The 26,321-nt window shown below is 40.8% G+C and overlaps 1 protein-coding gene across 4 annotated transcripts; it reads left to right on the forward strand.

Moving 5' to 3' along the window:
• Positions 1 to 713: 713 nt before the first annotated feature.
• LOC145352283 (EEF1A lysine methyltransferase 3-like) lies at positions 714 to 26,321 on the forward strand. 4 transcript variants are annotated; one of them, XM_080202027.1, is made up of 4 exons: positions 714 to 750; positions 18,015 to 18,309; positions 21,478 to 21,589; positions 25,389 to 26,321. In XM_080202027.1, exons 2-4 carry the CDS (start codon positions 18,139 to 18,141, stop codon positions 25,799 to 25,801), a joined length of 696 nt encoding a protein of 231 aa, XP_080058153.1. In that variant the 5' UTR covers positions 714 to 750; positions 18,015 to 18,138; the 3' UTR covers positions 25,802 to 26,321. The 4 variants fall into 4 exon arrangements, with proteins under 4 accessions (XP_080058153.1, XP_080058150.1, XP_080058152.1 ...); XM_080202024.1 differs by lacking the exon at positions 714 to 750 and adding an exon at positions 1,253 to 1,355; XM_080202026.1 differs by lacking the exon at positions 714 to 750 and adding an exon at positions 1,269 to 1,450.

Raw genomic sequence — 26,321 nt, forward strand, 5'->3', positions numbered from 1 at the left:
ATAAAATCGAAAGCAGATTATTATTGGTTAGTGCGAATCCCTAAACATATGTGGCTGACAGGCCGATGAGCGTATGGATTTCTAACACCCTGTGACAGTCGGTGATAATATGAACAGGTTCGAAAGTCTGGTCCAAATCAGAATGAGCGACACTCAGCCAACTCAAATCGTGTGATAGTAAACCAGAGGGTAACTCAAATCACAGAATCCCTACAGTGCAGAAGGCCATTCAGCCCATCGAGCCTGCACCGACAAAAATCCCACCCAGTCCCTATTACCGTAACCCCGTCTATTTACCCTGCCAGTCCCCATGACACTAAAGGGCAATTTATTGGCCAATCGACCGAATCCACGCATTTTTGGACTGGACTATCGTGTGATAGTAAACCAGACGGTAACTGAAATCTGCACTCCGTTTTCTTTTCATCTGCTATGAGGGAAGTCCCAGTGGCCATAGGGAAAAGCTCCCCAGCCCAAGCAGAGGTATAATTAAATCGCATTGATCTCTGCACCTCCCCGGATATAGGGAGAACATCATGGTTTAATAACCCATTGTAGTGTAATTGAATATTGCATTGAATGGGGGGCGGGGGGGAGAGACCGTTTCAGTACGGTTCTGGGTAACTATTTTTTAAAATTCTTTTATGGGATATAGCTGTGGCTGCCCATCCCTAATTGCCCTTGAGCCGTGTCGTTTGCCAGTTGAGAGGGGAGTTCAGAGTCAACAATGTCGCTCTGAGTCCAGATCAGGTAAGAACGGCAAATTTCCTCCTTTGAAAGACATCAGTGAAGCAGATTTTTTTTTGTTCGTGGTTATCATTACTGAAAATTTATTTTACTAATTAAATTTAAATTCCAGTGGCAGTGTTGGGATTTGAACCCACGTCCCCAGATGATTAGCCTGGGCCTCCTGGATTGCTATTCGGGTAACATTGCCGCTACACCACCGTCTTCCCTAAAAATGATAAAATGTAGGATCCGCTAATTAATAACGCCCGGATCGTTAATAGTAACTCCTTTGCCATTAATTGTGCCAACTGCTCCGCTCGCCGAATTTTGAATCCAGAGACTCACTCTATTCTATTTTTGGTGCAGCTGGCAGAACTATAAGTTTAACCTGCTGCCAATCCCGTTTGCATCATTAACCCATTTAAAATAAACAGATTAATGACCGAATTAAAATAGCCATGGCTGGAATTTAGCTCGAAGGCATTAACCCCTTGCACTAAAAATAGCAGAGAGGGACTTCAACTCCATTAATGGCAGCATGGTGCAGAGCTAAGTCCAGCAAGCAAGCAGAGGGACACTGAGGGGACGCGCTGTTGTATGATTTCTCTTGAGAATCTTCAGAAAACGTGAATATCTGAATACACAAAAGTCAGCGTCACTGTGATTCGGGATAATTTTAAGGACACTGCAGCTGATTTAAACTCGCGTGTAGCAGGATGAGGTAAATAAGGCACAGTGCGGAGAGAAGCGCGTTGCACTTTCCCTCCCATTCACCCAGTGAACTTGAGTGCATTTTCATTATGTGCTACAGCAGGCTTGAAACCGAGCTGCGTAAAACGTGGCGACCGAAAGCTAAGCATGTATAACATTCCTTTGAGGGCGATTGTACCGAACGCTTAAGCTCACTTAAAATAAGTGAATGGGAGAAAATAAGTGAGGGCTATTCGAGGTCGAGATGTCCTCCAGTCTGCCTGGAACCGTGTACATTTAACGCAGCGGATCCCACTCCCAACACCTGAGTTAGGTTAGACCACCGTTATTGTCCACTGCAACCGCTAAAAAATGACCCAAAGGTTCCCCTCTTTATCAGGATTTGGGAATAGTGTATATATCAATTCTTCCCACTCAGTTCCAGGAAATTTTGCAGCCCAGTGCATTTTGAGACAAGGTAAATCTGACTGGAGAAGCAGCGAAACTTCTGCCCGTTTGCTAAACTGACAAGCTCTTAACCCTGCCCATACCGCAGTCCCTGTAGTATAACAGCATGCGCCTATTGGGCTTATTCACATGTGTTTTCCCCTGGGGTTAAAATAGGAGAAATCAAACCTTGACTAGTGTCGATTCTCATGAATCTGAGTTGGAAACTGGCTCATGTGGTAAGCAAGGCGATCTTACCGCGAAAATCAGGCAGCAACCTTAGCAGAAAGCTTGAGGTGCGCCTTTCGTCAGTAAGATGTGTTGGCACGTGTGTAGCGTCTGATTTTACTGCCACTTTCCTTACCACTCCCGCTTCATAGTGAGGATCAGTTCTCTAGCGAGCAAGGATTCTATAATCCTCCCTCTTCCCAAATGCTCAATCCCCTGCCTTAATTCTATATGGTGAATGCAATTTGACCTAAGGGAGTTGACAGAACTTAGCCTATAGTTGAAATCTATTATTGCCATCCCAGGCAATCCAGCAAAATAAATCAAAGCACAGATGGAATCAGGGATATACTTTTTCTGGTTTGGTGGACATCAGAGCGAGATTATATATGGCTGTATTATACGGAGCCGTTAGCAAATTTATCTTGCAGCAATGGCGAATAAGAACATAATCAAAAAGAAGAATTGTGTGGCTATTTATGAAATGTTATTATGCGGTGTATGGCAGACGGTGGTTTGTAATCTGGTTTTGTAACATCGTTTGTAATAAGTTTGTAATATAGCGCATGAAATCTTTGTAAATATCTGCTCATGTAAACATCTGTCCACGTAAAACAATTTCTCGACCTCAGTGTTTCGTTGTTGTATGTGCCAGAAAAAAAATCCGCTGTTGAATTATCTCCCTGTCTGTGGTACGTAAATCAGAAGCAATTAGCAGGTAAGCCAAGCTAAGCAGTCAAACTGTGGCCCATGACGTATGAAGCATATACACCTAGCAAATGTTGCTTTATAGTGACAACTTAACAACAGTGATGTAATAACCGCGCCCTAAACGACTGTATCAATCAGTGTAACTCACTTCTTCGAATCTATTTTCACCTTGAAAGACACGTCGTGTTATTGTTGCTTTGCAAGGACTGTATAAATCTAAAACACTTTAAGTTAACTGAGACTTAACCTTTTCCACCTGACAGGCCTGTTGATAACAGAAATTATTGTAACCCATAGCTCCGCACGAATACACCCTCTCACAACATTTCCTTCATCTGTCGCTTTCTCTCTGAGTCAGAGTTGCCATCACTCAATTCTTACTCAGTGATAATGGAGTAACCAGGTGTCCACGTGGGAAAATCAACAAACATTTAATTTGAAATGATTGGGCTACTACTACGACTGGAAATTATTCACAAACGCCTTTGGATTCTAAATAATGGAATTAATGACAGATGCAGATAAGGCAGAAACCAACAATTGTGGAAATTCTTAATAAATGACTGGAACACAAAGGTCTGTAATCTAATTATTACTAACTGTGGTAATATTAATTAGTCATTTTAATTTGTAATACCGTATCAATAAATGTGTGCTTTGGCATGAGGCACAGGGTTTGCTTCTTTTGAATTATAAATGATGTTTCTGGCAAATAAAATGTCATGGCTCCACGGTGTTATTGATTATGATAAATTCAATTCCTCTACCAGCTCCCTCAGCCGTTTGGAACAAACTTCGCCCAAAACCTCCCTGCGCCCCCAGTCCTAAACTCTTATCTTTCGTTAGATTCCATCCCATCTAGTGAAATGCACTCCCACTCCCCGACTTTACTTTCCCAAGAAATGCAAGACAAGTACCTTTGATCTTTTCCCAACCAAATTGTTGACCACAGACTTACTGGCCCCCGGCACGATGCTGTCCTCAGATACCATTCCCTGTCCCCTTATCACTCCACTCCCCACAAACTATTTTTCCTTTCCAAAGTCCTTCAAATTCGTGCTTCTCAGAATCGTGCCATTTTCCCCACAATTCCAAGCTCCATTCCTCCCTTCAATCAGATTTCCAGCCTGGCCACAATAATGAAACGACCTTTATTAAAGGATAAATTACATTCTCCACTTCCTATGAGGATAATAAACTCCAATGATTCTCAGCCTGTCCGCCTTGCAACACTGTCCCCCTCCAATGCCCTTGCCCCATTGGCCAATCGTGTGGAACTGCCCTAACTTTGTTATATTCCTATTCACCCACAATCTAAAAATCGCCTGCAAAGGCCCCATAAACCTTCGAGGTCGCCGCACTCCTTCAAGTTCTGGTGCACTGCCCATCCCCGATTTTAATTGCTTCATCACTTTTCTCCGCAGTGCTTTTGACCCAAGTTTTGAATTCCTTCCCTCGATCCCTTAACCCCTCTTTCCTCTTCTAAGAAGCTTCTAAAAAGATATATTCCTTTGAGCAAGCTTTTGGTCATTGTTCTTGATTTCTTTTGTTATGCCTCGGTGTCAGGAATTGTTAAAATATGGATTCCGAATGGCTATTGCTAAAGTGCATTGGAACATTTTAAAGCATCATTTAAATGTAAGTTAAATGCGTTTTATAAATGTAAGTGACAGTTGTTATTCGAACACTGCACGAAATGGAATCCATCTGAGTCTATGAATATGCTTAGCACCTGCTCCGCCTGGTCATAAAAGTTATTGAGTCAGTTATCTTTAGCTCATTATTTAGGACTTTATTGCTTGTGGGCACGCTTAGCAGAATTACGTTTTTGCTCATGGACTCAATAGCCTTTCACAAAGATTAGTATATTCGGTGCAACTGCAAGATAGCCCACAAAACACATTAGCTGTCACAGAAATGGAATCCCGCCTTGAAGCCGGGCCACACTATAATCTAATCATGTAACGTGAATGAAGGTAAACTTTAAACAGACCAAAACACTCTGGCACACTAACGGTGATGTACATTCTCTAATCAGCTGCAACACCGCAACCCACTCTTGTGACCCTCACTCTGCCGTCTCGAGTCTGTTATTGCAACCCCCTTTCTGGTACAACTGGTGGGCATTGTTCAGCCAACGAAGCTCCAAGTTCTGGAACAAGAGGGTGAAACTTTCACCAATCAGGCAAAATATTCAATGCAGGGCCCACCACTGAGATATGAACGCAAAAACGTAGCAACAAATACATTCCTAGAGGAAATCTGAACTGTCCAAGGTGCTGTCACTCAGGTGAGACTTTAAACTGTCACCGCACAGATTATCACGTTTGATCTTTTAGCGGGGCTGGGAGGGGAGGGGGTGGGGTTGGTGGGGGCGTGGGCTGGCTGCCCGCTAATTCATTTCTGCGTCTCTAAATTACAACAGGAACTATACTTTAACTTCATGAGCTATGAAACACTTTGGCCTGTCTTTTCGGAGGCGGAAGGCACTATTCAAGCGCAAATTGTTATTGATTCCTTGAAAGAGTTCCTTCTCCCCCAGCTCCGCTGCTGCTGTAAAACCCACCACTTTGATAAAGTTGATGGTTAGCTTTCCAATATTTCCTTAATTGGTCCATTTTTGTAAATTTCACTTCTGTAAAAGAACATGGTATGTTTTAAAACCATAAGATATATAGAAGTAAAATTAGGCCATTCGGTCCATCGAGTCTGCTCCACCATTCAATCATGGCTGATATGATTCTCATCCCAACTCTCCTGCCTTCCTCCACCCAGCCCCGTCCATAATCCTTGAACGCCCCACCACCACCACCTTATTGATCAAAGACCTATCTATCTCTGTCCTAAAGCCACTCAATGACCTGGCCTCCGCAGCCATCTGTGGCAATGAATTCCACAGACTGTAAAGGTAATTCAGATGGCTGTGATTACCTTTGTAAGCAAAATTAAATAACCAGAGGGGATGTTAGTTTTTACATCAGAAGGAAAATAAATAAACTGTCAACTTTCCTTGGACTGAGATGATTCATTCTATCTCTTGAGGGCGGTGGATTACAGGGTATCTCTAAATATGAAGAATGTGTGCATAATCCACTGCTAATGTGAGAAGCAGGGTATGTATTGAGGGATACAATATTAACCTTTTACTGAGGCAGGAAGCAGCCATTGACAAGTGGCCATGATACTGGGATACAATATTCAAACTCATTAAAAGACCCATTATATAATCCCTTGGAATCTCATTCCATTCAGTCTCCAGCCACTTGCTGTACCTCCCCATTCAGTGGACTCTACAGCTGAGAGTGATTCTGTGGGTAAAATTCCATGTACCAAATTATCAATTTGCAGTCAACATCAAGAATTTAGGAAGAGGTGCAAAATGCTAAAGACCTCAGCATCTCCACTTTAGTCAGGCTTGGGGAAAGCCCTCAACTAATCATAGAAGGGATGGAAATATCAAAGCACAACCTGACCCAGAAAAACTGAAAATTTGACTTCTGACTCTTAAAAATGTAATTAGATTGAAGCTTCAGAACTACTGATGTCTTAATGGCTGGCAAGAAACTAGACAAATGTACATCTGGTAAGTAATCGTATCCTGGCTGTATTTAAAACCTGTTAATTATTTCAGTGAAACCACTGTTCAGAGGAGACATCCGTGCTAATATTGCAATAGAGGAAATAACCCATTCAGTCAAGGTTCATCCATTCAAGAGCTTACTTTGTAGGAACAACACTGACTGGTTCAGAGGACATTCAACACAATGCTGAGAATATGCGTTGAGTTCAAATCTGGAGCAAAATTGTCAAATAGGGCTTTTCTTTGCCACACCCACCATGCGCCCCCAACCCATCTCCCAGAGGACAAGATTTCAGCAACATATTGTAGAATCTGTAGAAGAAACACAAACAGAAACTTGTTTTTGGATTTACTGTCACAGGATGACAAGGCACAGTGGATGGAAGTGTATGAAGATATGCTGTGAGATTTATCTTAAAAAATTGGAGTGATGAATCAAACCCACTTGTTCACAGAATTTAGGGAACACAAAAGGATCAGTAAATTGTAGAAGAGTGCAACAATGAAGCGACAGAGCATAACGTGTTTAAGCAGAGTACTTGAACTTTGGGGTTGGATGTGCAGAAGCTACTGAATCAATGATTGGCAAATATACTATAGTTAAGAAATCCCACCTTTACTTTCTCAGGAGGATAAGGAAATCTGTCACATCCTCTATGACTCTCACCAACTTTTACAAATGCACCATAGAAAGCATCTTTTCTGGTTGTACCAATGCTTCATATAGCTCCTGTTCTGACTAAAACCTCAAGAAGAGACAAAGGAAGCTCAGTCCATCAGGTAAAATAGCCTCCCATCCTTTGACTCCATCTACCTCGGAAAAGCAGCCAGCATAATCAAAGACCCTGCAGAACTCGAACATACTCTGTTCCACCTTCTTCCATTGGGAAAAAAATACAAAAGTCTGAAATCACACGCCAACCAATTCAAGAACTGACTCTTCCCTGCTGCCATCAGATTTTTGAATGCACCTACCTTATATTAAGTTGATCTTTCTCTAACTATGACTGTAACACTATATTCTGCATCCTCTCCTTTCCTTCCTTATGTACAGTATGCTTTGTCTGTATAGCATGCAAGAAACATTACTTTTCACTGTTTACTGGTACATGTGACAATAATAAATCAAATCAAACCAAGTTGAAACTTCACCAGAATAAACACAACTGCTACATTCTCCCAGCGCCCCTTTAGTTTTCTTATCCAATAAATGGGATCCACTATCCAAATAATCTCTTCAACAGTTTGGATGATCTTGAAGAGAATAAAAAAGTGAACCATTATCAAGTTACAGAGGAACAGAGGACTTAATGGAAGATTAAGCTGTGCAGCCCTTCAAACCTACTTGGTGACTTTGCCATTTGCTTCCCCTAGCCTGTGACTCCCTTTGCCTATCAAAAATCTATCTTTACCTCATAAATTCAATGATCCAGCCTCGACTGCTTTCTGGAGGCGAGAATTCCAAACACTAATAACCCTTTGAGTGAGAAAAATTCTCTTTAGCTCCATTTTGATTGCAGATCATTTATTCTTTAACTGTGTCTGCTTATTCTAGTCTGCCCCACAAGTAGAATCCTTTGGTTTCTACCCAACCAAGCCCCTTCAGAATCTTAAATGTTTCAATGAGATCACCTCTCACTCTTCTAAACTCCAATGAATGCAGGCCTAACCTGTTCATCCTTTTCTCATCAGATAATTCCTTCTCAGAAATCAATTGAATGAACCTCCTCTGAACAATTTCTATTATATCCTTTCTTAAGTATGGAGACGAAAACTGTAGGTAGTACTCCAGATATGGTTTCATCGATGCCCTGCACAATTGTAGCAGAATCTATCTATTTTTATGCTCAATTTCCATTACAATAAAGTACAACATCCATTTGCCTTCCTAAATACTTCCTGTACTGTATCCCAACTTCTTGAGTTCATGTACCAGGATATCCAAATTTCTCTGTACCACAACCTCTCTCCATTTAAATAATGTACCATTTTTCTATTCTTCCTGTCAAAGTGGAAAAGTTTGCACTTTCCCACAATTTATTCAATCTGTCAAATTTGTGCCCTCTTATATAACCTACGTATATCCCTTTGATGACCACCTATGTCCTCTTGACAACTTATTTTCCTACATATTTTAGTGTCAGCAGCAACACTTTGGTATCTTCATCCAAGTCATTGATCAGACTGTATGCAGTTAAGGCTCCAGCAAGATTCCCTATGACATGCCACTACTTACAGCTTGCCAACACAAAACTGCTGGACTTATTCCGCATTCTCTGCTTCATGTCAACTGACTGATTCTCTAAAGATGTGATATGTTACCCTCTAGCCATGAACTCTTATTGTATGGTACTTTTTCATCTGACACTTTATCAAATTCATTTTGGAAATCAAAGATTCCATTTCTACAGATTACCCTTTTTCCACAATGCTTGTTATTTCCACAAAAATACCTCATAAATTAGATGGGCATGATTTTCTTTCACAAGCCTATGTTGACTCTGCCTGATCAAATCATGATTTTCCAAGTATCCTGCTATAACCTCCTTAATGATGGATTCTAGCAATTTCCCTTTGACAGATGTTAAGCCAACAAGCCTGTAGTTTCCTCCTTTCTAGCTCCCTCTTTTCTTGCATAAAGGTTCTACATTAGCTTTTTTCTAAAGCACTGAGATGCTTCCAAAATCTAAGGGGTTTTGGAAGATTATAATGAATACACCTGCTACATCTGTAGCCACTTCCTTTTCACTGTAGGATGCAGACCATCTGGCCCTGGGGACTTATTAGTCTTTAGGTATAATACTTTTCTCACCACCTTCTCCCTTGTCATTATCATTGTTTTAATTTATTCCCTCTTGCTCACCTCTTGATTTTGAAGCATCTTTGGCAAGTTTTCTAAACCTTCTGCAGTGAAGACAGACACAAAATACCTGTCTAATGTCTCTGCCATTTCCTTGCTCTCCATGATCAATTCTCAAATCCAATCTCTAGAGGACTATAACTAGTTTTATCTCTTTGCCTATTTAAATACTTGCAATAACTCTTGAAATCTATTTTTCCTGCTCCCTGGCTGGTTATGGGATGTACTGCTCTAAGAAATTGTCCCTAAAACACTCCATGAACTAATTTTAATGGGTATTTTTGCCAACCTAATTTACCCAATCTACATGTGGATCAAAGTCACCCATTAATATTGCAGTGCCTTACTTGCTTACCTCATTTATTTCTTCCTATATGCTCTGCCCTAACATACCTACTGTTAAGGGGGCATATTAATTATTCCCAAAAATGAATTCTTACTTTTATTATTTCTTATTTCTATGCAAACTGATTCTACACTGTACCCTTTCAAGCTAAGGTCATCTCCCACCACTGCCTAACAACATCCTTACACTCAAGAGGTTCAACATCACCCAGGACAAAGCAGCCTGCTTGACTGACATCCCAACCACCACCTCCAACATCCACTCCCTCCGATACTGATACACAGTGACACCCAGGTTTACCATTCACAAGATGCACTGCAGCAACTCACCAAGGTTCCTTCTACAGTAACTTCCAAACCTGGAACCTCTACCACCTAGATGAACATGGGAACAACACCACTTTCACGTTCTCCTCCAAACCACGCACCATCTTGACTTGCCTCAGCTCATCCAAGTCATAGAATCATAGAACATGCAGTACAAAAGAAGGTCATTCAGCCCATCACATCTGCACCAACTACAATCCCACCCATAACCCCATGCATTTACCCTAGCTAGCCCCCACCACCCCCCCCAACAATAAGGAGCAATTTTAGCATGGCCAATCCCCACCTAACCCGCACATCTTTGGACTGTGGGAGGAAACCAAAGCACCCAGAGGAAACCCACACGGACACAGGGAGAATGTGTAAACTCCACACAGCCACTGACCAAAGCCAGGAATCAAACCCAGGTCCTTGATGCTGTGAGGCAGCAGTGCTAACCATTGTGCCAACATGCTGCCCTGTTTTGAATTATGCCACTATCATCCTCACAATTCACAATACTTGAAAGTTTTCTCTGGCATGTACAGATTTTGAAACTGTAACCTACATGTGCAAGTCAAGGTAATTAATATAGATTGAGAAAAGCAGTGGTCCTAATGTTAACCTTTGAATTACCTACACTCATCAAAAGAACATGTTCGCCACCACCCTGTTTTCTGTTAATCAATCAACTTTATATTCATCTACCTCTGACCCTTTTATTCTATGGACTTTAACTTTGCTTACTCACCTGTTATGAGGCACTTCGTAAAATGTATTTTGTACATGTACACCAACTGCACCATCCTCATCAACACTTTCTGTCACCTCATCAACACTTGCCAAGTTAGCTAAACATGATTTGCCTTTAACAAATTCTTGTTGTCTTTCCTTAATTAATCCACATTTGTTCGAGTAAATGTTAATGTTGCCCTTCATTATCATTTCTAAATATTGTCCACCACTGAGGTTAAATGAGCTGACTATAGTTGGTGGGTTTATCCTTAAATCCTTTTTTTTAAAAATGGTATGACACTAACAATTGTCCAGTCCTCTGGCAGCAACACTGTATCTCAACATAATTTGAAGATTATGGCCAGTTCTTCTGCAACTTCTAACCTTGGTTTCCCCCTAGTATCCTCAGGTGCACCTGCTCTGGCCCTGTGACTTATCAACTTTAAGTACTGATAGCCTTTCTAACACCTTCTTGCCATCAATATTTATCTCATCCAGTGCCTCAAACACATCCTCTTTCACAATGACTTGGCAAACAACTTCTTCCTTTGTAGAGATGGATGCAAAGTATTTATTTAGTAATGACAACTCTAACCAGCCTATAACACTTAATGCACATGTCGTTGCCAGGACGCTAGCAGTGACCTTGAGTTCCCACATTGAACAGGATGGGCATTTCATGACACTGTGGTGTCCTACTTATTAAACTATTAACTGACTGAACAGTAATAAACATCTAGCTTAAATAAATGACAAGAAGATTAATGTTTCTTTGTGATCTTTAAGAATCTATCTCCAAAACCCCAAATATAGAATGCTAGCTTCTGACTTTCATGTCCGGTGGATGAACAAATTGATCAAGAAAGTTACTGGGTGTAATTTTACAGTGAGGGTGTGTGTTACCATCCAAAATTGTCACTGGTACACTTGTTAGGCAAATAATTTTTCTACATCAGCATTATAGACAAATCGGCAAGTAATTTTCATTTCTCTGCACTGCAACAACAACATGTTATAATTATATGAGGCCACAGCTGGAGTACTGAGTGCAGTTCTGATCACCATATTGTAGGAAGGATGTGATTGTACTGGAGGGGTAGCTAAGGAGAGTCACCAGGACGTTGCCTGGATTGGAGCATTTAAGTTATTAGATAGACGTGAATTGTTTTTGTTGGAGCACAGAAGGCTGAGGGGTGACCTGATCGAGGTGTATAAGATTAAGAGGGGCATGGACAGGGTGGATAGGGAGCAGCTGTTCCCCTTATTTGAAGGCTCAATCACAAGGGGACACGTTCAAGGTGAGGGGCAGGATATGGGATTAGAGAGGTAGGTTAGGTGTTTCTGTCATATTGGTGCTGAATGAGGGCTGAAGGGCCTCTTCTGTGTGATTCGGAGGTATGTATTATCTGCAACATAATAAAACTTTCCTTGCAGTTCCAAAGGACATTATAAAATTATGGAATGAAGTTACGTAAGGAGATATGAGAGCGGATAGTTTAATACTTTGCCAAAGAATTATGTTCTAAAGCTTGTCTTGAATGAGGAAAGCAAGGTAAAAAGACAAGAAGATTAGGCAGTTGAACACCAATGGTGGAGGGCTTAAAATTGGAGATGCCTAAACAGACAGAATTAAAGGAATTTGGATGTCTCAGCATGTTGTATTGTTGGAGGCGATTACAAAGACAGGGAGGGATATTTCCATAGAGGCAGTTGAAAGCAAGGATGAGCAGTTAATTCACTTAACTGGGCATCACAAAGAGCAGTGAGAACAGGAGAGATAGATTAAACGGATGTTATATTAAGTAGGGCATGGCCAGCCGAGTTTCAAATGACATCAAGTTTATGAAGCATTGAACTTAAGGGCTGGCAAGATTTTGGAAAGTCAAGTTTGTGGCAAAAAATGCATGAATGAGGGGTTCAGAAGTCGATGAAATGAGGCTGGGGGGGCAATGTTACAGAGATGGAAATAGACAGACTTGCGTTGATATGTGTTTGCAAGCTCATCTTGGGGTCCAAAGTGACACCAGGAGTATGAATAATCGGGTTCAGCCTCAGACATTTGCCAGTGAGTAGGACAGAGTTGGTGACTAGGGATTGGAGATTGTTGTGAGAGCAGAAGGCAATGTTTAGTTTATCTATTTTTTGTGTCACAAGTAGGCTTACATTGCAATGAAGTTAATGTGAAAATCCCCTTGTTGCCACTTTCTGGTGCCTGAATTTAGCATGCCCAATGCACCTCACCAGCATGTCTTTTGGACTGTGGGAAGAAATCAGAGCACCCAGAGGAAAGCCACACAGGCACAGGGAGAATGTACAGACTCTACACAGACAGTGACCTAAGCTGGGAATCAAACACCAGTCTCTGGCACTGTGGGACAGCAATGCAAACTACTGTGCTACCATACCACCTGGTTTCACTGTTCCTAATATTTAGTTTAAATAAATATCTGTACATCAGTTGCTGGAAGTCAGGCAAGCAGCTTAACTATTTCAAGACAATAGAGAGTGGTTTCCCCACCCACAGAAAAGAATCTATAATTCAAACTTTCAATCAAGTTAAAAACACGTACATATTTCTGCAGTAGATAATTCAATGATAAGAAAAGTCCCACAGATAATTGAAAGTTCAACTTTGGGTGGAGAATCAATGGAGACTTTGGAGAAACTAAGACTGAATGCTCTATGTACCCCAGTGGTATTCCAATACCCAATGTGTTATTACAAATTCCTTTGAAACAAACACAAATAAAATGTCATGTGGTATGGTGGACAGTTAGAATTTTAAGTCATTTTACTAAAACATCGATCTATTGTTCTCTTGTCCATTGGTGCTTTTAACAGAATCTGCAACTTTTTGATAATAGGTAATAGTTAATTCTCTTCCTCTCTTTTTTGGTATCTCTTTATTATACAATTCAGTAACTAGTGATTTTTCAATATACATAGTTATTCTCTCTCTAACATTTTTAGCAGTCCCACCTGTATATCCTTTGGGCCCTGTTATTCATATTTTGCTTTTGCCACTTAGGGGATTTTCACAGTAAACTTTAAATGTGTCCATTTAATTCCCCTTCTGTTGGGCACTCTGGATGTAATTTTAAATCTGTGAGTGAGTCGATTTTGAGTGAATTAAAATCTTACCCTTTGTTTCTTCTTTAGCCACATTTGCCTCATCTGAGGCCCCTTAATTGTCCTTTCCCTGCCTTTGATGCTGCCATTGCAGCCTCTGGCTCTCAATTTTCTCCCTCTATATCTTCTGTTACTATTTTGAGCTCTCCCTTTTGATGCCTCCTGTTCCCTTTATGGACCCTATTCTTCTCCTCTTAATCCATTTGAGTTTCCTTTTGCTGCTACTGATTTCTGTTTTTTCTGTCTCTGTTTCTCCACTTTGAGCCTTTGTTTCTTCTTTTGGTTTTTCTGTTTGTCTGCTTAATATATCTTCTCCTTTTGCTGTTTCTACCTCTCTTTCTGCTGCCCCTGATTCTCCTAATGGCTTTTGTTTTGCAGCTTTTGAATTTATTTTTCCTGCCTCTCATCTCTCTGATTCTAATTTTTGCTGCTTCTAAATTTTGTTTCCTGCTTGTTGAATGTCCTTTTGGATCCTCCTATTCTGATTTTGCACTATTGTTGCTGTTTCTTTTCTAATTCTTCTTTTCAAGTCCTTGTTTTTCCTCTTCTGCTGTTAATTATCTTCTTTACGAGCCTCTTTTGTTTTTACCTTTTTTGGACCTCTAATTCTCCAATTGAACATCCTGATTGCCTTTTGAATCTTTCAATTTATCTTTTACAAATCCTCATTCTCCTTGTGTTGCTACTTTACTGTCATTGGACCCTCTAATTTTCCTTTAGGATCCTTAGATTTTCACTCTTTGTCCCTTTAGTTCTCCCTTTGATCTCAGGTGCAATTTTACTGTTTTGGGATGAGTGAGGCCATTAAATCCGGCCCACTAAGTCTGTCTATTTCCATCTCTGTAACTTTGCCCAACTACCACCGCCCCCCACCCTCCCAGCTTCAGCTCATCTTCTCCTGAACCCCTCATCCATGCATTTGTTGTCACAAACTTGGCTATTCCAACACCCTCCCAGCTAAGTTCTATGTTTCATAAACTTGATATCATTTGAAACTCTGGCTTCTCTCTTATCTCGCTCAGTCACATTGAAGTATACTATTTTATCTTCAGTTCTGAGCAACCTAGAAATCTAATTGTTTGTTATGGTATTTACTACATGAATATAGGCTTGGTCAGCATGGTGACACAGTGGTTAGCACTGCTGCTTCACAGCGTCAGGGGACTGGGTACAATTCTATCCTTGTGTGACTATTTGTGTGGAGTTTGCACGTTCTCCCCATGTCTGTGTGGGTTTTCTCCCACAGTACAGGGATGTGCAGGTTAGCTGGACAGGCCATGGTAAATTGGCCCTTAATATCCAAAGGTGCCTGGGTTTGAAGAATTAGCAGGGTAAATACATGAGGCTATGGGAATAGAGCCCAGGTAAGATGCTCTGTAGGAGAGTTGGTGCAGATGTGAAGGGCCAAATGGCCTCCCTCTGCACTGTAGGGATTCTATGAAACTCAATATTTTGTTACCCAGCCAGCAGCTTCAGCTCAGCACTTAACCATTATTCTCGTTGAATGCCTAATAATCTGGTTTCTTCCAGATAATGTAACATGACCGCACTATAAATAAGACTCTTCAGCTACCTCTTGTAAAATTAATCTTATTTATCCATACAGTATTTTTAGTTTAAAAACATATTTTTTCTGATAATAAAATGTATAATTTCCAACTGACGCTTACGCTTTAATGGGAAAAATTGCAGAGACTCTAAATCTAAGTACCACTTATCTTTATTCAGTTTCAAGGCTGCCAGCAAATTCCAAGGTTCTTTTTATAAATAACTATCTTCATAAGTAACTGTAACTATGATTATACAGTCATAGAGGCTACAGCATGGAAATAGGCCCTTTGGCACAACTTGTCCAAGTTGCCCTTTTTTTAACCACTAAGCTAATCCCAATTGCCCTCATTTGGCACATATCCCTGTATACCTATCTTACCCACGTAACTAAATGCTTTTTAAAAGACAAAATTGTACCCGCCTCTTCTACTATCTCTGGCAGCTTGTTCCAGACACTCACCACCCTCTGTGTGAAAAAATCGTCCCTCTGGACCCTTTTGTATCTCCCCTCTCTCACCTTAAACCTATGCCCTCTAGTTTTAGACTCCCCTATCTTTGGGAAAAGATGTTGACTATCTAGCTGATCTATGCCCCTTATTATTTTATAGGCCTCTATAAGATCACCCCTCAGTCTTCTACACTCCAGAGAAAAAAGTCCCAACCGATCCAGCCTCTCCTTATAACTCAAACTACACTAGAGAACTACGGGAATGATTCCCATCTTAAAAAAACCTTAGCTTGTTAGATAGGTGCAATGATTTTGATCTGTTTACTACAAAAGTGGAGTGGCATGGTAGCACAGTGATTAGCACTGCTGCTTCGCAGCTCCAGGGACCTGAGTTTGATTCCCGGCTCGGGCCATTGTCTGTGTGGAGTTTGCACATTCTTCTCATGTCTGCGTGGGTTTCCTCTGGGTGCTCCGGTTTCCTCCCACAGTCTAAAGATGTGTGGGTTAAGTTGATTGGCCATGCTAAAATTGCCCCTTAGTATTCTGGGATGTGTAAGTTAGAGGGATTAGCGGATAAAATGTGTAAGGATGTGGGGATAGGGCCTGGGTGGGATTGTGGTCGGTGCAGACTCGATGGGCTGAAGGGCCTGTTTCTGCACTGTAGGGTTCTATATTCAAACCATCAAATCTGGTAGCATCCTAATAAATCTCTTCTGCACTCTTTCTAGTTTAATAATATCCTTTCTATAATAGGGTGACCAGAACTGTACACAGTATTCCAAGAGTGGTGTTACCAATGTCTTGTACAACTTCAACAAGACGTCCCAACTCCTGTATTCAGTGTTCTGACAAATGAAACCAAGCATGCTGAATGCCTTCTTCACCACTCTTAAATTATGTTAATTAAGCACAATGTGCATTCTGCCGTGAGTCTTAACCAAGACAATATACTGTCTTAAAACAAAGTACACCCAAAGCTGTTAAGATGCAGAGGAACAGAATCAAATGCAAAAAGATTTAGTTATTATTTGGGAGTGAGCCATATATTGGTAAATGGCAGATACTTTCAATGAGCACATTGTTGGACATGTTAATAGAAGACATGTTATTGTTTTTAGGGAATATTACTGAAAGAGAGAAAAAAGATCTTGGTGTCATTGTACACAGATCACTCATGATCAAAATAGAAAATGTATAAAAAAGTATTTGGTTATATCAATTGAACTTTGCAGTATAAATCAAATAACACAATTTTTTCATTACTTTGACTAGTCTTGGTGACACGATGGCCTTGGCTTAGAGGAGAACTATAGGAATGATTCCCATCTCAAAAAAAACCTTAGTTTGTCAGATAGGTGCAATGATTTTGATCTATTTACTACAAAAGTAGAGTGGCATGGTAGCACAGTGATTAGAACTGCTGCCTCACAGCACCAGGGACCCAGGTTTGATTCCTGGCTTGGGTCACTGCTGTGCGGATTCTGAGCATTCTGTCTGTGTCTGCGTGGGTTTCCTCTGGGTGCTCCGGTTTCCTTCCACAGTCTGAATGAAGTGCTGGTTAGGTGCATTGGCCATGCTAAATTCTCCCTCAGTGTACCCGAACAGGTGCCAGAATGAGCCCACTAGGGGATTTTCACAGTAACTTCATTGCAGTGTTAACGTAAGCCTACTTGTGACATAATAAATAAACTTTAAACTGTTCTGATAGAGGCCCATAAAATGATTAACAAACTTGATATCATGTCTATTAATTGATTATTCCTGTTTAATAAATAGGCAAGATCAGTTTGAACTATATATGAGTGGGAATACACAGAGCGTTAGATGTTTTTCTTTTTGTTGTTGAGACTGGTGTGGTGGGTATTGATTTATTTTGTGCCTTCAGGGGAAGGTGGTCTTATTCTTAACTGGGGTAGGGATCTCTTCATATTGAAGTTAAATTAAGCTGTCTGTAGATAACACTTGCCCTAAGAAACCTTTTGAACTGATTTTTATCATTGGCAAGAGGGGGTGGGGGAGTTGAGGAAGAGAAATTTTTCCAGGATATTTATTTGTTATTTGATCTGATTATTTCTCTGATTCTTCACCAAGGCGATACAAGCCACAAGTAGAAGGGGTTATGGTGGGCCTTTGTGGTAGGATGTGATTGACAATGATGCACTACGCATCATCAATGGGGGGCAGGTTTGATGAACAAGGTGGTATTTTCCTGCCGACCAATCTTGTATGTAAACAGTTCATAATTTATCACTCAGCCAAGGTCGCACAAGCGGAACACCAGCTGATCCAGAGCTGAATCAGGCAGCAGGCCAGGATCTCTCCACTGATCAAAAAAGAGCCAACAGCAATCAGGGACATTTCAGGAAGAAACTGGCCAAGATGGAGAGCTTCCAGCGCAAGGAGAATTCGGGTAAATTATCCACCACAATTGACTGGCTTGTTCCACATCCCCATATATGCGAGAAGCAGTTCGAATTCTGCGGATACCCTCTAAACATCGCTCGATACTTTGGCGGCAATTTGGGATACTCCGCTTCTATCTGGGAATCTGTAAGTCACTTGACTTCAATGCCAGTCCATTGATTGGGCAGGAAAATTATTCTGCCATGATTCACATGTCAATAGGAATAGTTTCTTTTGTTGGATTATCTTGCTGTGTGTTTCTACGTTTGACTGTTGCAATAGATTTGTTATCTTGTGTGGTAAAGAGCTGGGGCCTGGAATTATTTACACAGTGTACAGGGGACAAACAAGCTCTTGCTTAGAGATTGTGTAGTGTTCTTGATATATTCAAATGTGTGTCATTGATTGCACATGCACTGCAGCTGACTCGCTCCTTTCCATGCCTGATTATGTTAAAGGGACATGGGAACACAAGTAGGTGATTCAATCAGTCAAACATCTATCTTTGTGCTATTAGATTGTAGCTGATCCAATACTTTAACTCCATTTACTCCACTTTTCTCTAAATCTCATGATATCCTCACTTCACAAAGAATTAACACTTCTAAGGGAACAGTTACAGATATCCACTACATTTTATGCACATGAAACCATAGAATCCTTACAGACCAGAAGGAAGCCATCCGACCCATTGAGCCTACACTGACAGCAAGCAGCAAACTCACCCAGGCTCTATTTTCTTAACTCCACATATTTATCCTATTACTCTTCCTGACACTAAGATGCAATTTAGCATGGCCAATCAACCTAAATCACGCAATATGGGAAGAAACTAGAGCACCCGGAGGAAACACATGCAGACATGTGGAGAATGTGCAAACTCCACACAGACAGTCATCCGTGGCTGGAAATGAACCCGGCTGCCTGGGCTGTGAGGCTGCAGTGCTACCCACTGTGCCACCATGTCACCCATGTTTCCTGATTTCAGACATAACTGACCAAGCTCACTCTAAGCTCACATTATGCTTATATCGCTTAACTAAGGGAGACCTGACTGATTTTCCTTTCATCAGGCAAGGGGGTGCTTAGGAGAAATGTATCACTCTTGGTGTCACTACTCCTGAGATAATGCAATTTGATCCAAACCAAGAATGGAACCTATGGTCTTTTGTGACAGTGAAAATGGATCTCTTCAAGCATCATCTCTCTACCTACCAAAACAACCGCAATTGCTACAATTCTAAAACAAAAGTCTTATCTTGCTCCAGTTAAACAGTTGGAAGATGATTACTGATACGTTATCAGTAACTGGACCAACCAGTTCCCAACTTCTATGTCATTGAGTTGAATTTTTGACCACACCCTCTCAATCACAAAGATTGCTTAGTTATGCATAAAACCTCAGCCGTCTTCCACCCTTTCCTCATACTTGCCTTCGTCACCTTCAGATTCAATTACTTTCCTTGCACACCTCTGATCCTTCAGAACTTCCAACTCATGTACAACTCTGCTTACAACTCTGTCATAACTTATTCATGATGTGGGTATGCCGGCGTTGGACTGGCATAAACACAGTAAAAAGTCTGACAACACCAGGTTTTAGTCCAACCTATTTATTTGATAATATACTCACAAGCTTTCGGGGTTAGTCCCTTCGTCAGGTGAATCGTCACCTGACGAAGGGACTAACCCCGAAAGCTTGTGAGTATATTATCAAATAAATAGGTTGGACTAAAACCTGGTGTTGTCAGACTTTTTACATAACTTATTCATGCATCCTTCCCATCTATATTGATGACAGATGCAACCACCACAATTTCACCCCAACATCTGCCCCACCAATCACCACCACCATGGCCTCTTGGTCCTTGTATGTAAGTCCCATAGTCACAGCACTCCTCCATAACCAATTGACCCTAAAACTACCCCATGTGCTTCTGTGACCTTCTGACATTCTCTTCCTCTACATTGCTCTGTCCCACCTTTCAGTCAGCAATGCCATGGTTTCTTCTGTTGGCTCGGCTACGTGTTGCTCCCATTCTACTAGGAAGTGCAAGAGTTTGATCGGATAAGAACAGCTACCACCCAAGCTTCCATACTCTCTCCAACATTCCCAGCAACCCACTCTCCTTCCCTCCACATTTGGCTAAAAAAAAAGCCCATGGGAACTGGGAAATAGCAACCTGGATACAAAATTGGCTCAGTGGCATAAAACAAAATGTAATTGTTTACAGTTACTTTGGAAGGCTGTTTCCAGCGGGGCTCCGCAGGGCTCAGGAATAGGTCCCCTACTTTTTGTGATTCATGTTAACAATTTGGATGTAAGTGTAGGGATCATGATCAAGAAGTTTTCAGACAACACAAAAATTGGCGATATGTTTGACAGCGAGGATAGTTATTGACTGCAGAAGGGTATAACTGGAATGGTCAGGTGGACAGGAAAGTGGCAAACATATTTCAATTTAGAGAATTGTGAGGCCATGCATTTGAGAAAGTTAAACAAGGCAAAGGAATACACAATTAATGGGAAAATGTAGAGAGATGTACAGGAAGTGAAAAAATTGAAGGTAATGTTCACAAATCCCTGAAGGTGGCACGACAGGTTGATAAGATGGTTAGGAAAGCAAATGAAATCCTTTCCTTTATTAGCTGATGTTTAGAATGTAAGAGAAGGGAGGTTTCTGCTTGAACTGTATAAATCATTAGTTAGGCTACAACTTGAATATTTGTGTGCTGTTCTGATCACTGAGAGGATGTAATTACACTAGAGATGGTCCATAGCAGATTCATGAAGATGTTGCACGGACTGGAAAAATGCAGCTATGGGAAAAGATTGGAGAGGCTGGGATCATTTACAAGAAGAGGCTGAGCGGAGATTTGATTGAGATGTACAAAGTGGTCAGGGGCCTGCATATAGTGGATGGGACGGGCCTAATTACCACATACAATGAAGAGAGATCAATGAATAGGAGCATGAATTTAAATGATTGGCAGAAAGATTAAAGGGAAGATGAGCCAAAATGTTTTTACCCAGAGGTTTGGGGGGGTCTGGAACTCTGCCTGAATGGGGAATAGAGAAAGAAACCCTCAATTCATTTAAAAGGTGTTTGGATATGCACCTGCAGTGCTGTAACCAATAGGGTTTCAGACCCAATGATGCTAAGGGGGATTGGACAAGCCAACATAGATACAATGGGCCGAGTGGCCTTTTTCTGTGATGTAAACTTTCTATGATTCTTCAGTTAGCTTATCAACTACTATCATCATGTATCTCAATTAACTAATTCTAACATGAGAGTTTGACTTTTTTTCCAGGCGCTTGTTCTTTGCCAATACTTTGAACAGGAGAAGATAGATTTTTCTGGGAGGAAAGTGATTGAACTTGGGTCTGGAACTGGAATCGTGGGAATTCTAGCTGTTCTGCTGGGTGAGTTAAAGGGTGATAGTGAATTTATGTTGTTCATGTGAAAAAATAATATGTGCTTTGCTGAAGGAGGTCTTATAACATATACATCATTACGTGTGTGTACACACATACACACACCAATATAGGCTTTACTCATGATTGGTGTGACTGAAAATACCAGCCCTGCATGTTTTGAAAGGTAATCCTTCTACTTATGCGTAATGTGTCCAAGTAAGACAAGGATGTATTGTGTTTCCAGAAAAGGACAGTCATCACCATTCAACAAAGATCAGGATAATACAAATTTGCTGCACTCAGGGATTACACTCACTATCATTCACGACATTACACTCAGTGTCATATTCGATGGGTAAAATTTTCTCTTTTTTTTCCAAAGTGTCAGGCTCTGACTAAAAACTGACATGTCTCCCTCTAGCCCAGCCCAGTTTTCATTCCACATCTTGAGCCTCTCAGAGAAAAAAAAAGTTAGTGGGGATGGTTTATGCCATCAGTCAGGGGTCTAATAGAAGCAGCAAGGCTGGTTCCACAGAGGTCGGACTGCCATCATTAAAAGGCCGCCTGAACAGCCCTGAAAAGAATCCACCCCCACCTCCCTCCCACCAAAGCACAAGGGCTCTCACCCCCGAAAACAACAACATCAGAGCACCCCCTCATCTTTGCTGGCATTAGGATGGCCCTCTCCCACCCCCATCCCTCCTTGCAGACATCAGGACAACCATTCCTTCCCCACCACCATTGCAGTCTCAGGGGCACACCCCCCCCCCCCACTCCACCCCCAGCAGGGAAACCCCTTAATGGAATCTTGTTTTTCAAAGCCTGTTGTAAACCTTGGCAGCATGGCATTACATCAGCGAGGTTTGAATATTCATTGAGGGACGATCATGCTGGCTCATTTTTTTTTAGCAAATGCAAAGTCCCTAAGCCAAGCAGTTTCTTCTGGTCCTGCTGTGTTGAGAGTGGATAAGCCTCAGCTGAGTGTGTGTATTGGACATTCTACTATGATGTGGTGCATAGTTTGCTCTCTCCCACAGACACATAGGGAGCTGGCACCATGCCTCATCTGTGGAGGTTGGCTGGGCAGGGCCTGTGGTTTGTCCTGAGCTTGTTGACCACTCTTTTCTTGGAATGTTGAAACTAGGCAGTTGTTTAGTTGGATTTAAGAGCAAGTACTTGTTTGTTGCGTCCAATGATTCCCATTCATTTGTCCAGATGGAATTTGCATTGAAGTCCTGTGTGGGATGGTTTTTCCAGACCAGCCTTCTTGATGGGAGTCATACATTAGTAGCTGAATAGATCAGATGAAGTAGCAGATGGAGGGCATTACCAACTTTTTTTTATCAGTTTTTGGGTTTTGCAAGTTGACAGATATGTCAAGGAGTGATGCTTGATAGAACAGGATGCTAAGGGAGTACTGCAGAGCATAATGCTCCAGTAGTAATACACATGGTAATATTCAACTGGGTGACTGGGTGTCAGCTCTGTGTGTGTGTGTTTGTGTGTGTGTTTTTGTGTGTGTGTGTGTGTATGTGCATGCATGTGTGTATACGTGCATGTATGTGTTTTTTTATTCAGTCTAACATGCTGGCTCCTACCAAAGGGTCCATGTGACTATTCACTCAGTCTCTGATATTCCACGAAGATGTTTATCCTTTAATTCCCACTCAACTGGTTGCTTGTTTTCACACTCCATTTAAATAACTTTTGACCATTTGCTTCTTCTTAAAATCTTCAGGATGAAGAAAAATTCAACAGGTCATATTGCAAACAGAATTAAAATATAGCTCAGTGCAAATGCTAGCATATCAAAACTTTATTTTGCAATGTTTTGGAAGTCATTTAAAAAGACCGAGGGTTCCAAAGTCACATAAAAAGCAATATAGTGTACAATCAGTCATTCATTTTTATGTTAGTTCCTATTAACTGGTAAAAAATATATAGGGATTCCCTAGGATTTTTACAATACTCATATATAGACAAAATGACCAGAAATATACCTCCACACATGCAGACATACAAATGCACACACATTAAAATATACAAATATGCAAACACATATAAACACAGATATATGCACATGCATAAGCATACACACATGACCTTAAATGCACATATACATGCACACACACACATACATAGATACACATATATGTAAGCACCAAGTACAATTATAGTAAATCACTGGCTGCCAGTGTGAGAATATAAGTTCATTTTATTTGCGAAGGACATTGATTTGAACAAAACCCTTTACTGCTTTGAACAGTTTATATGTTTTTGGCTCTGTCTTGAATCCAGCTTTACAGGAATGTTCTCTCAGTAGATATTAATAACACCTGCAGTAATGCTACACTGCAACCTATTTAAAAATATAGTGTGACAAGGACAGCTGGTGACAGAATATCAGTACTTAAGTAAATTGTTTTCCATGCTCTTTTAATGCAACACCAAGATCATGGAATTTGATCACGAGAGTCTTAATGGACCTGCATTAAGTTCCTAAATGTGTGAATATTTGAATGGTTGTCTCCTTAACACCACAAAATGCTGAATTCTAAAGAACGCATTTGAGCGCCTGAGTTTTTCAAGGACAAGTACAGGAACAGATTCCTTCCTGGTTAATTGTACCTTGTATTTTTGAACAAGGTAATTTGATACTTCCAAAATAAAAACATCCTGTGGTTTTAAGGGCTTTTGCCACATTATCACTTGCAGACAGGGTACAGTGATGCACTCAGACAAAAGTATTGCAGCAATAAATGAACACTGTCATCAGAGGATAATTTGTGCAAGATTTATTTTGATAGCAGAAAGTAAGAAATATAATGTAATAGCACTAGCCTGATCCTTTGACAAAGATCTTTCTGAGACCGGAGAGAATCATAAAGTAGACAAGTGCTTCACAGAAAGAAGCAATCCGGCTTATTACAGCTGTGCTGACTCTTTGCATGGCTAATCAGTCAACCTAATTTGCCCCTTCTTTAGCAACGATAATGCATTTCCCTTCCCTATTTGATTGATATAACCAATATTGTATGGAGGATTGTGTCAACACAAATTGTTCTGATGTTTAGCGTATGATGAGAAAGATCATTTGTTTTATTCATTTGTAGAAAGTGGGCATTACTGACTAGGCCAGCATTTATTACCCATTCCTAGTTGCCCTTCACAAGGTGATGGTGAGCTGCCTTCTTGAACTGCTGCAGTCCCTGAGGTGTAAGTACACTCACAGTGCTATGAGGGAATTCTGGATTTTGGCCCAGTGATAGTGAAGCAATGTGATGTATTTCCAAATCAGGATGATGAATGACTTGGAGGGAAATCCCCTGGTGGTGGTATTTCCAGGTACCTGCTGCTCTTGTCCTTCTAGATAGTAGAGATTGCAGGTTTGGAAGGTGCTGCCGAAGGAACTTTAGTGAGTTCCTGCAGTGCACAGCTAAATATTATAGACTAGTTACCTTTTGCCACACTAACATAGATTTTGTTTGGATAAATCATATTCCACTTGGTTCAGTTGCAAAGCTGGGTTGCCGCCAGCCTCCATGGCAAAAATATGATGGCTTGATTTCAGCACATTTTAGTCATTCTGACAGATCAGAGTGCCAGCTTGGGACAGACTATCTGCTTCAGAATCCAATGTATAATCGGCTTTGTGTGCCTGTCTGAGTGAAATCAATGTAAAGTGCCACTCTGCTATGCAGTATCTACATCCTTTTTATCTTTGCGACCATGATTGAGGATCAGGTTTGTAATTGACTTGTAATCTAAATGGGCTTCGATAATGTCTTCTCATTCTTTTTGTCAGGTGGTGATGTTACAATGACAGACAAAGAGAACGTGTTGAGTCAAATAGAACACAATGTCTCCACCAACATCCCCTCTACCTGTAGACATCGTTCAAAGGTCTGTGCCCTTTCCTGGGGTAAGGACCACACAAACTTTCCTACTGACTATGATTTCATCCTGGGTTCAGATATCGTCTATACTTCCCTCACTTACCCCTTGCTGCTAAAGACTCTGCTACATCTGTCCAAAGATCCAACCATCATTTACCTCTCTTCCAAGTTACGTGCAGGGAACCAGTCGGCTACTTTTCATGAGGAGCTTTTACCTCAGTACTTCAATTGCCAGCTTGTTCACAGAGTCGAGGATAAAAATATTAATGTGTACAAGATTAGCAAATTGAGTCCAAGGAGAGAAGATGATCTGCTGATGTAGAATCATAAGGCTGCCAGGAAGAAGCTATTTGGCACATCTTGCCGATGCCAGCTTTCATAAAGTTAGCCGCACTCCACCGCAATAAGGAAGATAGATCTTTGTTTTGTGTGGACTTTATTCATAGAAAAACATTTCTCTGATTACTTTCCTTGCAAAAATTCATTTATAAAATATTTAACATGCTTCTGTTTCAACTTGCTTTTCTTCAATTTTCCTCCGAGCTTGATGGAAGTTGGTACCCTAACTACAACTGTTAACTAAGGGCAATGCTTTCTTTGACTGTGATCCTGAAGAATGTCTAAGGTTGTAAAAGGTCCTACATAAAATGAAATCTTTCTTTTCTTTTGCTGAGATTCTGAAACTACTTTTTAACTCCTGTTAATATCACAATATTGAACTGTGTTCATGTTAAACTGCATTGAATCCAGTTAATGCTTTGCCATTCTGATTTTGGTGTGAAAATTTTATTTGTTTCATGATTATGTTAAAATATGTATCACACTTTTGTCTAGGAATGAAA

Source organism: Carcharhinus amblyrhynchos, chromosome 14, assembly GCF_965287045.1.
Source record: "Carcharhinus amblyrhynchos chromosome 14, sCarAmb.v2.hapA, whole genome shotgun sequence".
NCBI lineage: Eukaryota > Metazoa > Chordata > Chondrichthyes > Carcharhiniformes > Carcharhinidae > Carcharhinus > Carcharhinus amblyrhynchos.

Coding starts and splice junctions, on each gene's coding strand:
- LOC145352283 (XM_080202024.1), top strand. CDS start 1,327: ATGATTTCTCTTGAGAATCTTCAGAAAAC. Junction 18,310..21,477: donor CCGCTTCTATCTGGGAATCT/GTAAGTCACTTG, acceptor CTTTTTTTCCAG/GCGCTTGTTCTTTGCCAATA. Junction 21,590..25,388: donor AATTCTAGCTGTTCTGCTGG/GTGAGTTAAAGG, acceptor TCTTTTTGTCAG/GTGGTGATGTTACAATGACA.